General features: G+C 42.2%; 1 protein-coding gene across 1 annotated transcript in view; it reads right to left on the bottom strand.

Annotated features, from left to right (window-relative positions):
- Positions 1–16490, bottom strand: part of CMTR1 (cap methyltransferase 1) — a 54149-nt gene that overhangs the window by 9814 nt on the left and 27845 nt on the right. Inside the window, 8 exon segments of the mRNA XM_049765460.1 lie at positions 350–481; positions 1943–2011; positions 2654–2711; positions 3403–3459; positions 9298–9477; positions 10119–10251; positions 10632–10728; positions 12855–12973. Of these exon segments, the coding sequence (XP_049621417.1) occupies positions 350–481; positions 1943–2011; positions 2654–2711; positions 3403–3459; positions 9298–9477; positions 10119–10251; positions 10632–10728; positions 12855–12973 (845 nt within the window).

Genomic DNA, 16490 nt, shown 5'->3' with positions numbered 1-16490 from the left:
GGTGTTGCAAAGGAATGGCTGCAGAGGCTCAAGCCAGATTAATGTGCTGCCAATCTAGACTAGAAAATTCTGTATCACAAGAACAAGAGCAATATTCCTTTTAGCAAGGCACAAAGAGGGAGAGGGGAAGGAGAGGGAGGAAAGAAAGGGGGAAGGGAAGGATGGAAAGTGGGCAGTAGAAAAGAAAATAACTCAGAGGAAGAGAAGAAATGAAATTTCAAGAAATACTTCCCTGATGTCAAAATCCTAGCTCTCTGGTGCTATAAAAACACATACCATGCCAGGCAGCTGCCTAGATTCCCACACGTGCCACTATCCCAAGTGGGGAGGAAGCCAGCTGCAGACTTACCCCCAGGCCGATGAGGAATTTCTGTTCACTGCCAGATACCATACAACGGTAGTCAAGCACTGGGCGGATCTTCTCCAGGGTTTTGGAAGTGAGCAGCGTGGGCTTATAGCTGAAGATGTCAATCTCAGTCCCCTGCAGCCCCATGCAGAGAAAACATGGCCGGTTTGAGGGGAAGGGACAGGCTCTCAGTACAAATGCCTGTATGGGATGGAGGCGGCAGCAGCAGGGACAGGCATGGAAGAGGAAACTCTTGCTCTCTGAAACAACCTCCTATCCCTAGTCCCCTGCTCCTAACCATGTTGTAAATAGGACCTATTTCCATCTGCTTGGAGTATTCCTCTAGGACCTATTACAAGAGGCTGGGAAAGAATGCAGAATTCCCAAGTACATATCAATTTACCAGAGCTATAAGGAAATGTCACCAGAATATAAAAGCCATCCCCCCACTTCCACAAAACAGAGGGTAAGGACTCACCAGCAGTTCGTTCTAAAGCAGTTAAGTGATTTCTCCCTCATTCACAAAAATGTATACACATTATCCTTTAAAGGTCATCTTGAACTTTATTCCTCAGTTCCTGAACCTCACAAACCATGTTCTGGACCAGATTTTTTCATTTGTATTTTTGTCTTTTGTTGTGTCTTTTTTTGGGGGGAGGGGATACTGGGCCACACCTGGCTGTGCTCAGAGGCACCTTGGCACCAGGGGTGCCAAGAATTGAACCTGGGTCAGGTGCAAGGCAAGTGCCCTACTAGTTGTACTATTACTCTAGCCCAATTTTTGTTATTGGGTCTCACTCAGTGGTGTTAAAGAGCTACTTCCAGTGGTGCTCTGTGGTATCAGACCCAGGATAAGACCAGAACTCCTACAAGTCTGTATACAAAATGTGTGCTCAGGGCCCAGAGAGATAGCACAGCGGCATTTGCCTTGCAAGCAGCCAATCCAGGACCAAAGGTGGTTGGTTCGAATCCCGGTGTCCCATATGGTCCCCCGTGCCTGCCAGGAGCTATTTCTGAGCAGACAGCCAGAAGTAACCCCTGAGCAATGCCGGGTTAAAAAAAAAAAAAAAGAGGAAGTATGCTCAGCCAGCTGTGCTACTCTCTCTCCAGCCCAGAGAAAAGTTGGAAGCTAGGTGGTAGAAAAAAATAGTTCAGAATAATTCTGAATGCCTTCTCATCAGAAACAGAACAGAAAACCTAGATGGAGGTCAGTCTCATTAACAGAGCTCCTCTGGAAGGTTGGCCCTCCACAAAAGTTCCCTTGCCTAAGATCATCCATCCCACACTTCACAGCTCTCCTGGAATTGGTTTTGAACTATGCATGGGGTGGAAAGTTGGGGGTGGGTGGGTAAGTGGGGAGAACACAGCCAGGATCACCATCTGCCTGATGTTAATAATTTTCAGGCAGTTTGATGGGCTTTGAGGAACTCAACATTCCTTCACCAAAGGTTCTCACCTCTGCTGGCCTCCATCCATCCCCTTGGCACTTGGGCAGCGCCTAAACAAGCTCTCTAGAGGTCTGGCATTCGAGTTCCAGAGATACCTTCCAATTTTAGAGTTATATCTCTCTTTATTCCCACCAGGCATTGAACTTACCTGAATTAATTCAAAGAACTTGGATTTTGGATCTGAGGAAGAAGGAGCAACACGAGCCTGGTCTGGAATCTGAAACAAGATAGCAAGAGCTTTTCTCAATGTAAAGATGTAAGAGAAAAGTCTTCTGACTAATAAGGATTATATAAATATCCATTTCAGAGATGAGGAATTAGATGGGGAAGTAGAGATGGTACCAAACAAAGTAAAGTGGAGGTAGGTGACAGGGATAGGTTACTCCCTATCAGCTCCTATACAGCACCCTTCCCAGGCCACATCACTTTCTCTGGGACTTTCTATGGTTAATGTGCTTACATAAGGCCACCAACAGCAAAATGAAACCCTTTTTTTTCCTTCCAGTTTTGGAGCCACACCCAGTGATGCTTAGGGATACTCCTGGTTCTGCACTCAGGAATCATTATTCCTGGTGGTTCTCAGGGGGCACTGGATGCCAGGAATCAAACCTGGATTATCCACATGCAAAGTAAATGACCTACCAGTATTGCTCCAGCATCCCCCTTGCCCTCTCTGACAAACTGGCAGTGAAAAGGGTATGGACTTAATTCCCAACAATGCTGACATCTAGTCCTGGAATGCTGCAAGGATAGCAGGTATTTTCAAATGGAGAGAAACCTATGGCGACAGGAATAGGGTCCATCCCATTCTTTTCTACAGCTTCTCTGTCCTGGAGCAACGTGTGCTAGAGATACTCACTCCCCAAAGGCGGAGGCACTCTTTCCGGATTTCTGCCTGGCGTGGCTCACTTAGGGTTCTGGGAAAATGAAGCCAGTCAGAGATTAAAAATCTCAGAGACACAAGAAGTGAGCTTCCCAGAATCTCAAAGAGAAACTAGCATGGACAAACATACAGGCTCACACACACAAAGGCCATGCAGCCCAGAACCTATATGCCTATGTCACTTCTCTAACACTACCACTTGAACTGAGAGCTGAGATGTGCACAGAATGGAATGACTTTCCCTCCCATCACAACAGGAAAAAAGAAGACAGCCCCACTGACCACTCTGGATAACAGAACCCCACAAACCCTTCTTCTAATTCTCCCCTGGCTAACTCTGCCTCTTCAGTAGGTAGAGGCCATATTCAATCTACTAGGCCCCAGGAAATTGAATTGACTTTCACCCACTCCCATTTGAGATTTTCCTTCATCAGTCCTATCTTTCTTCTTTAGATTACTCTACTCTGTGTCCCCAACTCATGCTATGCTATTCTATGCCCCTCATTTCACTGCACTACTAATAGTTTTTTCTAAATTCTTGTCCTAGATCCTCTTATCTCCTCAAAACATTTGAGGGGAAGGTTCATGCCACAATGCTTCTCACAAACCCCAGCAGAGTGTGAGGTAAATGAAGAAAAAAAAAAAAAACAGAGCCCAACAGGAGAAGCAAAACACAAAGATCATCCCTTGGACTAGGTGGATTCTGGGAAGTGGGTAATACTCACGTGTCTTGTACAAAGGCATGAATTTTGGCCAGAGCTTTGATTTGCAGGCTACAGTGGCTAGAATTAAAAAATAAAAAAAAAAAAAAAGGATTTTTATCTCAGGAGGTGTACCAAATAAGACAATCAAAAGGCATCAAAATAGAGCAGAGACCACTCACACTTGGGGGAAGAGCTGAAGAGAGAACTCTTTCAACTACACCTGGGAATGTGACCTGCATAAGAAATGAGTCCAGGGCCGGAGAGATAGCATGGAGGTAAGGCGTTTGCCTTCCATGCAGAAGGATGGTGGTTCGGATCCCGACATCCCATATGGTCCCCCAAGCCTGCTAGGAGCAATTTCTGAGTGTAGAGCCAGGAGTAACCCCTGAGCACTGCCGGGTGTGACCCAAAAAACAAAAACCGAGAAAAAAAAAAGAAGAAATGAGTCCAAACCTCCAGATTCCTGGTTCTACTAAAAGCAAGGTTCTAACACCATGCTATTGTTTTTTTTAAACAATGGTGAACATATTCTTAAAAAAAAAAATTAACAACAAAGCCCTGTTCCACTACACTGATTCAACCCATCTATATTAACACCTGTTCTTTTTACTCTGGTCTCCAAATGTTCTTTTACACAAAGTACCTAATTTAGTTTAAAGTTAAATTAAAATTTAATTAGATAGCATGAAACATTATACAACAAGAAAATGTCATCTGTAGGCAAGTGGGAAGAGAGTCTGAGTAACCCAAAGATGGTACAAATGCTTAAATACATGTGACTATGACAGGGCCAACGAGATAGAGCAGTGATCAGGAGTATTTGCTCTGCAATAGTCATCATCCCTTCCCCCCAAAGCACTATCAGGTATGGCTCTCACAGCCTATAAGCTGGGACTGCCTTGGTGAACAGAAATACAGCCAGCACTGCATTTCTGGGCCAAAGTATTAAACTACTTTTACCCGGTTGACCAAGTATAACCAGGAGAAGAACCAAATTCTCTGAATACAGAGACTGGAGCCCCTCAAAATACATATAATAGAACTAGAGAGATAATACAGGGGTTAAAGCATATGCCTTGCATTGAAAGACCCCAATTTAATCCCTAATATCAAATGGTCCCCCAAGCATCACCTGGTACAGCCTTGGAGGCCCTTGAGCACTGGTGATGTATGCTGGAGATCCCCAAAGATTACTAAAGTGGCCTATGTAATCCCTCACACTGCAGGGCCCAAGTAGCAGGATGCTCTGAATCCCTTACATTGATCTGCTGGTCTACAATACCAAGACTCACCAGAAGGAAACCCTGTACACCCTAAGACCCTACCCTAAGGCCTCCTAAGCACTGCCTGAATGGCCCAAAATTGTGGGAAAAGTGCACAAGCATAAAAAGATGAAGGACCAAGACTCAACAGAAGGAGACCCTGTGCACCCTAAGACTGTACCCTAAGGCCTCCTAAGCACTACTTGAATGGCCCAAAATTAATTGATTAGTTATAATAAGCACATTACAAGATCTAGTGGGAAAAGTGCACGAGCATAAAAAGATGAAGGACATAAGTGAAGATTATTGAAGATACAGAATCTTTCAAAAGAGCAAATAAAAATATAGAAATGCTTAGTTTAATGGGATCATCAGCAGTCTGAACACAGCTGGGAAAGAATCTAGTGAGCTTCAGGATAGAGAGGTGAATAGAAATCCAGGCTAAAGGGCTAAAGAGATAGTACAGCAAGCAAGGCACTTGCCTTACACAAGACCATATTCAATCCCTGACACCCCATATGATCAGTCCAAAGTGATCCCTGAGTGCAGAGCCATGAGTTAACCCTAAGAACTGCTAGATGTGGCCCACAAACAAGCAGCAACAAATAAGTACACAAGAAATTCAAAGAAACATAGAAAAAAATATATAAGAAAACACCTAAGTTCTGGACAATGACAATATAAATTCCAGATGCAAAAGAAGCAACATTACAAAAATATTTACAAGGTAAATGCCAAATATACTCCCAAACTGATGAATTGAGTCAATCACAATCAAGAGAATCCTGAGCACAATCAATTTCTAAAGAAATAAACAAACATATGTAAATACACCATAGTCAGGGCTTAGAGAGATAGTGCAAAAGTTTAGGCCTTTGCCTTGCCAAAGGTGGACCCTGGTTCAATCCCCAGCACAATGATTCAGTCCACACACTGTGCCAAGAGTGACCTCTTCTTGCATTACATAATTAAGGAGGAGCTGGATGGGGCTGGATGGTGATGGATGCCATTCCAGGCCACGTGGCTTCACAACCCCATTCAGCCAGGAATAATATCTAAGTATCACTGGATATAGCTCAAAAACCCAAATTAAAGAGAAAAACTACATCAAAGCTAACAGTCAAAAACAAAAGAAAATATTGAAAGAAGCATGAGGTAAGCACATGACAGAAAAAGAATTATGAATGTAGCTAACTTAATAGTAACAAAGAAAAACAAAAGAACAACATCTGGGCCCGGAGAGATAGCACAGCGGCGTTTGCCTTGCAAGCAGCCGATCCAGGGCCAAAGGTGGTTGGTTCAAATCTCGGTGTCCCATATGGTCCCCTGTGCCTGCCAGGAGCTATTTCTGAGCAGACAGCCAGGAGTAACCCCTGAGCACTGCCAGGTGTGACCCAAAAACTAAAAAAAAATAAAAAAATAAAAAGAACAACATCTTTAATATGAAAGAACAACCTCAAATTCATAAACCTTCCCCCACTGCTCAATTTGACTGGCTTTAATTATATCTAATTAGAACACTTCAAAAATGAAAGAAAATGATTTTTAAATAAACACAAGGGTTGTTCTACTGTAAGGATTGTTCTATTTTAAGGATAAGAATACAGTAAGTAGGGCTCTTGCCTTCCAGGCAGCTGACCCCCGTATGATCCTCAGAATCCCATATGATTCTCCAGGTTCCATCAGGAGCGATCTCTGAGCACAGAACAAGGAATAGGCCCTGAGCACCATGGGGTATGGCCCGCAAACCAAAAATAAATGAATGATAAAACTAAAAAAGAATAAAAAAAAAAAACCTTTGGGATTAAAGGAAATGGTTCTCAACAGACACTTCACTCGCAAAAAGAAATGCAGAACATCAAAATAATTAAACATGTCAGTAAATATAACAGGATTAAAATTAATAGATGCAAAGCAGAACATATATTCTTTTTTTTTTTTTTTTTTTTTTTTTTGGTTTTTGGGTCACACCGAGCAGTGCTCAGGGGTTACTCCTGGCTCTACGCTCAGAAATCGCTCCTGGCAGGCACAGGGGTCCATATGGGATGCCGGGATTTGAACCAATGACCTTCTGCATGAAAGGCAAACGCCCCACCTCCATGCTATCTCTCCGGCCCCAGAACATATATTCTTAAATACATTGTTAGATCACAATTCTTAGCTAATCAGTCATACCATATATCTTCTCCAATGACAATATCAGAAAACTGTTACTACGATAACATGAAACTAGAGCCAATAATAAGAGGAAAATTGGAGCATTCATGAAAATATGGGATTAAATAACATTCTCCTATCCAAAAAAATGGGTCAAAGTAAGTAAAGGGAAATTTTTTATTTTATTTGAAATTTTATTTTATTTAATAAATAAAATATTATTTATTAATATTATTTATTAAATAAAATAAAATTTATTTTATTTGAAACAAAAATAGAAACATAACATACCAAAACTTATAGGATACAGGAAAAGCAGTTTTAAATAGTAAATTCTTAGCTATAAAGACCTACATTAAAAGAAGATGTGTGAGGCCCTGGGTTTATTTCCCAGTACCAATTTAAAAAAAAAATGTATTAATTATTACAAATAAACAACCACACTCAAATTCTACACCTTAAAGGAACTGAAAAAGAACAAGGTTACCTTGAAGCTAGGAAAAGGAAATGATAAAATTAGATCAGAAATTGATGAAATATAGAACAGAAAAGCAACAGAAAAAGTAACCAAACTAAGAATTGGTTTTCTGTTTTGATTATGGGAATGTTCCTTGTAGAGCTCAGCAAAACCAAGGATTAGTTAGCCCCTGGACTCCCATAAGCAAAGAACGTGTTCCAGCCCTTTGAGCTATCTCTTTGGTTCCCAAAAATCAATTCCTTATAAAGATAAACAAAATTGATAAATCCTTAGCTAAACTAATTATCAAACAAGGAAGGAAAAAATCCAAATCAACCAAATTACATGTGAAAAAGGAGACATTATAACTGATAACACAAACTCAAAGGATCATACAAGACTACCACAAATAACTATTTGCCGGGGCCAGAGAGATAGCATGGAGGTAGCTATGGCTTTTGCCTTGAATGCAGGACAGTGATTCGAATACTGGCACCCCATAAAGTCCCCCGAGCCTGCCAGGAGCGATTTCTGAGTGTAGAGCCAGGAGTAACTCCTGAGTGCTGCCGGGTATGGATGCCCCCACCCATCCCGCCAAAAAATATATGTATTTGCCAATAAACTGGATGACCTATAAATAAGGGGAAAAAATTTAGAAACATACTATCTACCAAGACTTAATCAGTAAGAAAGAGAGCATATGCAAAGAGCAGTTACTAGCCAGAAGATTATATCAGAGACTAAAAACTCCCAAATCCTGACTTTTTATAAAAAAAAAAAAAAAAAAAGCCCAAGACCAGGTGGTTTTATCAGTCAATTCTGCCAAACATTTAAAGATACACTAATTGGGTGCGGAGAGATGGCACAGCGGCGTTTGCCTTGCAAGCAGCCTATCCAGGACCAAAGGTAGTTGGTTCAAATCCCGGTGTCCCATATGGTCCCCCGTGCCTGCCAGGAGTAACCCCTGAGCACTGCCGGGTGTGGCCCAAAAACCAAAAAAAAAAAAAAGATACACTAATTGTTTCCAAACTCTTCTTTTTTTTATTTTGTTTTGTGTGTGTGTGGTTTTTGTTGTTGTTGTTTTTGTTTTGTTTTGTAACACACAGTAACAAGCTCAAGAAAAAAAGAAAAAATAAAGAAGTGTTACAAAGTCTAGCTTTTCCAATACCCAAGCCTGTCTCCTCTTCTGAAGATACAGGTTAGTATCATTTCCACCTTAATGCCAAGTATTTCTCTATCAAGACAAGAGGGATTATGTAATAGTACTGTGGAAAGTTAAAATACCTTCAGATAAGTAGAAAAGTGCAGAACAGGATAAAGATCACTGCTTCCATGAGTCTCCTATGAGTCTCTAGGGCTACCTATAACATCCCAATTTGTCTGGAAGATTTGGGATTGCACTGTTTAAAAAATCCTTTCCAACTTGTTTGACCTCCCAAGAAATTATTTCCATTGATTCACTACTATAACTCTCTGAATCAACTCAGGAAAACTATACTGTAATCCTTGCCCATTTAGAAAATTGAGCCAAAGATCACCACCTTAAATTATTACCACTAATAGAGAAAGTAAACATTTTTTAAGTTGCCTTTTTATTTTTAAAGAAAGCATTCAAATTATCTATTTGGGGTGCTCATAAGCTGAAAAGAGATTTAATATTAGGAACTTTCAAAACATGATAAATACTTGTTTTCCAGGCATCTAATGCCTCCAAACACTGGCTCTTTTGCAAACTGAAGTCATTAATAAGACACCACTCTTGCCTCTGAGAACACAAGATGAGGCTTCTCAGTCAGAGTTCACCATTAGACAGGCTCCCATGGGAAAGCTACACCAAACATTTACTTGCTGCCAGAGGGGGTGAGGAATGGGAGCAGGACAAGAGTCCCCAAGGACTGGAGGGAGCCCTACAATCAGTAGACCAATTCCAGCTGCCAATTGGTCAAGCTAACGAAGTGACAAGAGCCAATCTTTCTGTCCTTTACTTACATCTTCTTTGATACCTCAGTAGTGACAGCATAAACCATCTGGTTTACTTACCTTTCATTGGACCGAATCATGTAGTCAGTAAATTCATGGTCTCCCTTGATCACCTCCAAGGGAACCACAAGGTTGACATCAGAATCGGTGTTCGCCAGCTGGTTGAGTTTAATATTCACAGAGAAGAGGTAGTCCCGCACGTCATCTATGCCCACCTTCAGACCCTTGCACACCACATACCTGGGAGGAGAGTCTATGTCACTCAAGAATTTCCTCCCCAGACCCTTGCTAAATCATGAAGCTCAATAGCTTCCATTTCAGCCTTACGTCTGTGCACAAAGAATAGTGCAGGTTCTGTACAGCAAATGTTTGCCTCAGATCTTTCCCTTTTATCTATCTTTGGCCATGGCTTCTAACTACCCCGTACCATACTAGCTGCACCACCGATAAAATCAAAATTAGACCTAATGAAAAACCATTCTAGGAACAGGGCCAGATTTTGTTTTAAACATGCACCCTAGCAATTCTGATTGGTTATATTTTCTCTCACATAATGCACGTGATGCCTTGAGATTGCCCACACAGCCCCTGATGCGTGTGTCTTTGCCCTTTTCTACCAGATTTCTCCCTAATGGTCACCATTTCCTTCCCAGGCCTAATTAATAAAGGATTCCCCATGCAAAGGTGGTAAATAAGGTGAAAGTGGCTAAGACTAGCAAGCATACCACAGAATCAGTATCATCCAAGTCATGATTTATGTTGGCTGTAATCACTTCTTCAAAGTATAGCTTTTCAAGGTAGCAAAAGAGGTCATGACAGAGATGCAGTAGAATTTGCTATTTTGACACTCAGCTTGATTTAAGTAGAGAGAAATACCTCACCTCTCTGAGTTGGCAGGACGGCTGGTAATTGGCTTAAAGAGACATACACGTTCAAAGCAGCAGTACAGCAGGTAGATGAGCCCCACACTGAACGGTGTGAACAGGTCAAAGGTTTTACAGATGAAATGGCCTCCTAGGTTACAAAGAAAATACCAAGAGCAGTCAGCAGACTGCTGAGTAAGAAGTAATGATAGTCTTAGAGTAAATATGACAAAGTCAGGGCAAAGCATCTGGGTCGATCCAAAGTTTGAGGTAATTTAAGGAACAGAATCAGCTTACAAGGGGCTTTAGGAATTATATAATAGCTTCTTTCCAAAATTTTTAATGTTTTAACTTAATCAGAAAATGTGTATATACATAAGTCAGGTATCAAACCCAGGTCCTCAAACATATGAAGCACACACTCTATCACTGTGCTACATTCTATTTCCATATGCAGAATGTTAATATATGGTCTTGTCCAATAAGACCTCTAATCAGTTCTGGGGTGAGAAACAGCTGAGGAGCTATCACCTGTGCGGACAATAGACAGTGCCATGAGGAACTGACAGAGCAGCAGCTGCTTGCTGAGGATTTCTTGAAGATTCTCCTGCCCCTCCACTGAGAAACCCTGAAATGAGAGAAGGATCAGGTGGGAAAGAGAAATGATAAAGACTAAAGAGAACCCCTTCCTTGCTAGATATAGAGATCTAACATATGGGGTTTAAAAATACCAAGGTAGCAACAAAAGGCCAAAGGAAACACAAAGGGAGAATTGTTTATAGGAGCCAAACGGACTTGGCTCCTAGAGTAGAAGTCCTGTGGGAGGGAGATGTGAGGGGTGCAGTGCTAGAATTATGTGCATGGGAAACCTTTATTAACAGCATCATAAATCACAGAACATTAATAAAAAAAAAAGTCTTTAAAAAAAAAAGAAGAGAATCCCTACCTCATTTTCACTGCAATCTCTGAACTACTTTCATTGATCCAAATAATTATACTAAAGACACATGCTTGGTGTTTAAATTATTTATAGATGGCTCTAGCACTAGGACCCAAGTCTGACTATTGAGTCATTTTCTTGCTTTATCAATCATGGGCTATGAAGCCAAATACATGTTTCACAGGAGATGATCAAGAAAAACTTAAAATTCACATGGGACTGGAAAAAACACTGGAAAGGAACCCTAGATCTCAAGCATCACTTAGGAGGCCAACCATCCCCACAAAAATTTGACATGGTTAATTTTATGTTATGTGATTCTTACCACAACTATAAAAATGTAAAGGAAATTGGCCTTCATTCAATTGGCCTAAACAAGGATAGGCCTCCTAGCTTCAGCCCTGACTCAAGAATAAAAACCATTTAACACTGTTTCCAGATGTATAGGTGCTTATCAAAATGCATGTCAGTTTAAAGGGTCAAGGGGAAAACACCACCAGTCTACACAGCAGAAAGACAATCGTGGCATTAACAACGCTAGCCTCTAGGCAGCACATGGCAGATTATCTCCTAAATACTATCAGATGCCAGTCCAGCTTCTTCTTTCCCTCAGCCCAAACCTGCCTGCATCTATAGAACACAGAGTAAGGGGAAAAATGGCACCTTCATATTCTGGACTGACTGACATACTGTACAATGCTTTGCTCTTGAGTGAAGAAGTCATTCAAAAAGCCTCTTATCTTTAATCTTGTAGCAAATACTACTTTCTCTGTCCCTCCTTGACACCAGTGTCCTTTAACCTTTTTACACCTGTAGACCAGCACCTGTCTTGCATATTGCTCCAGAGACTTGCAGTTACTTCCGAGGTAGGAGGCCTGTGTTTTCAACCTTTATACACCTTCAGACAAGCAGACTGTGGACTAGTGTCCAAAGATGCAAGAGCTACAAATGATCCCCTATCTAGGCTTAATTAACTGTCCAAAGACCAAGCTCCAGATTGGGATCATTTCAGCCCAGCAACTGACAGAGACGCCTGCAGATTCCAGATTTGCAGCCATAGGTTATGTGGTCATCTGCCAGGCCATCAAGAGCTCAGGAGTGGCCACGTATAAACAAGTTTGAAGAAGTGAGCTCAAAAGGTACACATGCTCCAGTTATTTATATCACAAAATTTTTCAGACTTTGCTAAGTTATTTAAAATATGTACAGAGAACTGGAAGATAGTGTACTGACTACAGCACATGCCTAATATGTGCCAAACCTGAGTTCAATCCCCAGTATCACAGTCTCCCTATACCCTGCAGGTCTCCCAAATACCACCAGGGAGGCCTGAGTAATCCCCAGAATCACATGGTTCCAAGCAGTACCACATTACCGGGCCTATGCATTTAACAGCTGGTCTAGTTGGCTGAGAATTGGCAGTGGGGTCCCTAGGATTCCAAAGCACCCCGTGGGAGGCCAAAAAGTAAAGAATCAAATAAACACAAATATATACAAAAGATTAAAAATATATTACCACACCCTCCCACCCTTGATCCATCCAAGAGCATCTAGTGAACCTAATATAACAATAAAAAGGGCCAGAGAGACAGTACAGTGAGTAAGGCATTTGCTTTGCAAGCAACTGATTCCAGTTTAGTCCCCCATAGTCTTCAGTGCTCTGACAGGAAGGATCCTTAAGCACAGACCCAGGAATAAGTCCTGAGCACCAACAAGTATGCCCCAAAATCAGGAGAAAGAAAAAAAAAAAAAAAAATCCTCAAGACTGTAACCAAAAAAATCCCTAAAGTTCATCCTAAGAACAAGTCACCTACCCCATCCGCCATCAGAAAGTGGACACCCTTGCGATCTGTGTTGTCCAAGACAAAGTTTCTAAAAGCAGAGATGTTATCCGGGCGAGTGATATCTCCATCTCCATCGATCCCACCCTCTCCTGGAGGACAAAAGTCACAGTTAGCTTATCTGTCCCATGTGTCCCAGGAGCTGGGATATGCACATTTTAGGACCCAGTGTACACAGATACCAGATGGGCCCTGAGGTCCAAAAGAAGAATCTGGGGCTGGAGAGATAGCATGGAGGTAAAGCGTTTGCCTTTCATGCAAGAGGTCATCGGTTCGAATCCCAGCGTCCCATATGGTCCCTGTGCCTGCCAGGAGCAATTTCTGAGCATGGAGCCAGGAGTAACCCCTGAGCACTGCCGGGTGTGACCCAAAAACCACAAAAAAAAAACAACAACAAAAAAAAAAAAAAGAAGAATCTATGTGAGGAAAAATTCACTGTAGAGCCTCTCTTGCAACGTCATCTTAGTGTCAGATCAAGAGACAAAAACCAGAGCTCTGCTGTATTTAATAAACAGTTAAAAAGAAGCTGACCACCAGATGTCATCAACTGAAACAGGTCTTTCTCTTTTTTTTTTTTTGGTTTTCCGGCGGTGCTCAGGGGTTACTACTCCTGATTGTCTGCTCAGAAATAGCGCCTGGCAGGTACGGGGGACCATATGGTACACCGGGATTCGAACCAACCACGTTTGTTCCTGGATCGTCTACTTGCAAGGCAAACGCCGCTGTGCTATCTCTCTGGGCCCAGGTCTTTCTCTTCAAGATTGAAGCAATACTGAAAGCACCTGTGTTTAAACAAGTTCTAATTTTTCTTTTTTTAAAAACTTTATTGATTGGTTGATTGGTTGGTTGGTTGGTTGGTTGGTTGGTTGGTTGGTTGGTTGGTTGGTTTGTTTTTGGGCCATACCCAGCAGTGCTCAGGGGTTACTCCTGGCTCTGCACTCAGAAATTGCCCCGGCAGACTGGAGGCCCATATGAGATGCCACGAAACGAACCAGCTCTCTCCCAGGTTGGCAGCAAACAAGACAAATGCCCTACCGCTGTGCTATCTCTCCGGTCCCAGTTCTAATTTTTCAATAAGCACTAGTAAGAAAGGATTTTCGGGGACCGGAGAGATCCTGGTTCAAATCCCGGTATCCCATATGGTCCCCCGAGCCTGCCGGGGGTGATTTCTAAGTGTAGAACCAGGAGTAGCCTCGGAGCACTGCTGGGTGTGACCCAAAAACCAAAAAAAAAAGAAAAGAAAGGATTTTGGATTTGCTGAATATCTTAAAAGTCAAAAAAAGCGGGGCCAGAGCAGTGGCGCAGCAGTAGGGCATTTTCCTTGTACGTAGCTGACCTAGGACAGACCATGGTTTGATCCCCTGAGATTCCATATGGTCCCCCAAGCCAGGAGTGATTTCTGAGTGCATAGCCAGGAGTAAACCCCTCAGCATCACCATGTATGGCCCAAAAACCAAAAAAAAAAAAAAAGTCAAAACAGAGTGGAGGTACAATAGCTAGGATCTGGAAACAACCCAAGTGCCTGAGATAAAAAATAAATAAATAAATAAACAGGGGCCGGAGAGATAGCATGGAGGTAAGGCGTTTGCCTTTCATGCAGAAGGTCGGTGGTTCAAATCCCATATGGTCCCCCGAGCCTGCCAGGAGCAATTTCTGAGCATAGAGCCAGAAGTAACCCCTGAGTGCGGCCGGGTGTGACCCAAAAACAAATAAAAAAACAAACAAACAACAAAAACAAAAACAGTGTTACATCTACACAATGGAATACTACGCAGCTGTAATAAAATGAAGCTTATACATGGATGGATATAAAGAGTATCATGTTGAGCGAAATGAGTCAGAGTGAAAGGAATAGGTATAAAATGATCACACTCATTTGTAGGATATTAAAAAAAGATAGTATAATATTAATATCCAAAGATAAGGGCCAGAAGGACCAGTCCATGGTAGGAAACTAGCCACAAATAGTAGAGTAATGCAGTTAGAGCAAAGAAGGAATCACTATGACAACATAGTGGGAAATAATGACTGTGGACAAGAACTGGGTACTGAAAAAGGCAAAGTGATAAACATGATACCCCTTCAGTAATAATACTGCAAATCGGGCCCAGAGAGATAGCACAGCGGTGTTTGCCTTGCAAGCAGCCGATCCAGAACCTAAGGTGGTTGGTTCGAATCCCGGTGTCCCATATGGTCCCCCGTGCCTGCCAGGAGCTATTTCTGAGCAGACGGCCGGGAGTAACCCCTGAGCACCGCAGGGTGTGGCCCAAAAACCAAAAAAAAAAAAAACAAAAACAAAAACAAAAAATAATAATACTGCAAATCACAGTGTCTACCAGGGGTCCACAAACTTTTTAAACAGGGGGCCAGTTCACTGTCCCTCAGACCACTGGAGGGTCTGACTATAGTAAAAACAAAACTTATGAACAAATTCTTATGCACACTGCATATATCTTATTTTGCAATGAAGAAACAAAACAGATACAAATACAATATGTGACCCGCGGGCCATAGTTTGAGGACCACTGGAAAAGAAAAAAAAGAAAGCAGGAAGGGAGGGAAGGGAAAAGAGGGAGGAAGGGAGAGAGGGGAAGAGGGAGGAAGAGAGAGAGTGAAGAAGGTGTGAGGGAGAGAGAGAGAAAGAGAATGGTTCTCACAGAGGCAGGCAGGTGAGAGAGCAGGAGGAAGGAGGGAAATAGGGGACACTGATGGCAGGAAATGTGCCCTGGTGAACAGTGCTGTACATTGTCTGACTGAAACTCAATCTTAAACAACTTTGTATCTCATAGTTATTCTCTTAAAATAATTATTTTTTAAAAAATAAAAGAGAGGGCTGGAGAAATAGCAGAGTGGTAGGTTGTTTGCCTTGCACAAGACTGACCTGTGACTGATCCGGTTTAGATCCCCAGTATCCCATATGGTCCCCCGAGCCTGCCAGGAGCAATTTCTGAGCAGACCAGAAGTAACCCCCTGAACACTGCCGGGTGTGGCCAAAAAAAAAAAAAAAAAAAAACCAAAACTGAATGAATAAATGAATGAGTAAATAAAATTAAAAATTAAAAAAAGAACAAAACCAGATGTCGTAAGAACCAGATGTCCTAAGAAAAAGGGGCCGGAGAGATAGCATGGAGTAAGGCATTTGCCTTGTATGCAGAAGGATGGTGGTTCAAATCCCGGCATCCCATATTGTCCCCTGAGCCTGCCAGGAGCCATTTCTGAGTGTAGAGCCAGGAGTAACCCCTGAGTGCTGCCGGGTATGACCCAAAAACCAAAAAAAAAAAAAAAAAAAAGAATGGGGCTGGAGCTGTGACACAGTGGTAGGGCACTTGCCTTGAACGCAACTGACCTACGATGGACCTCAGTTCGATCCCCTGGCATTCCATATGGTCCCCCAGCCGGGAGCAATTTCTGAGCACATAGCCAGGAGTAACCCCTGAGCATCACCAGGTGTGTCCCCCCCCAAAAAAAGGAAAAACCAACAGCAAAGGAAACTGCTGTGGAATTCAAGGCTGTCTGCTCTCTAGTATATGCTATACCTGACACACAGGAAGAGATATGGGCACAGGGTTTCTGTTTATTAATAACACTGCAAGTTATCGGGTGAAGACA

Source organism: Suncus etruscus, chromosome 18 (assembly GCF_024139225.1).
Source record: "Suncus etruscus isolate mSunEtr1 chromosome 18, mSunEtr1.pri.cur, whole genome shotgun sequence".
In the NCBI taxonomy this organism is placed as follows: domain Eukaryota; kingdom Metazoa; phylum Chordata; class Mammalia; order Eulipotyphla; family Soricidae; genus Suncus; species Suncus etruscus.
The sequence above is the reverse complement of the archived record's forward strand: the minus strand, read 5'-3'. Positions and strand labels throughout refer to the sequence as shown.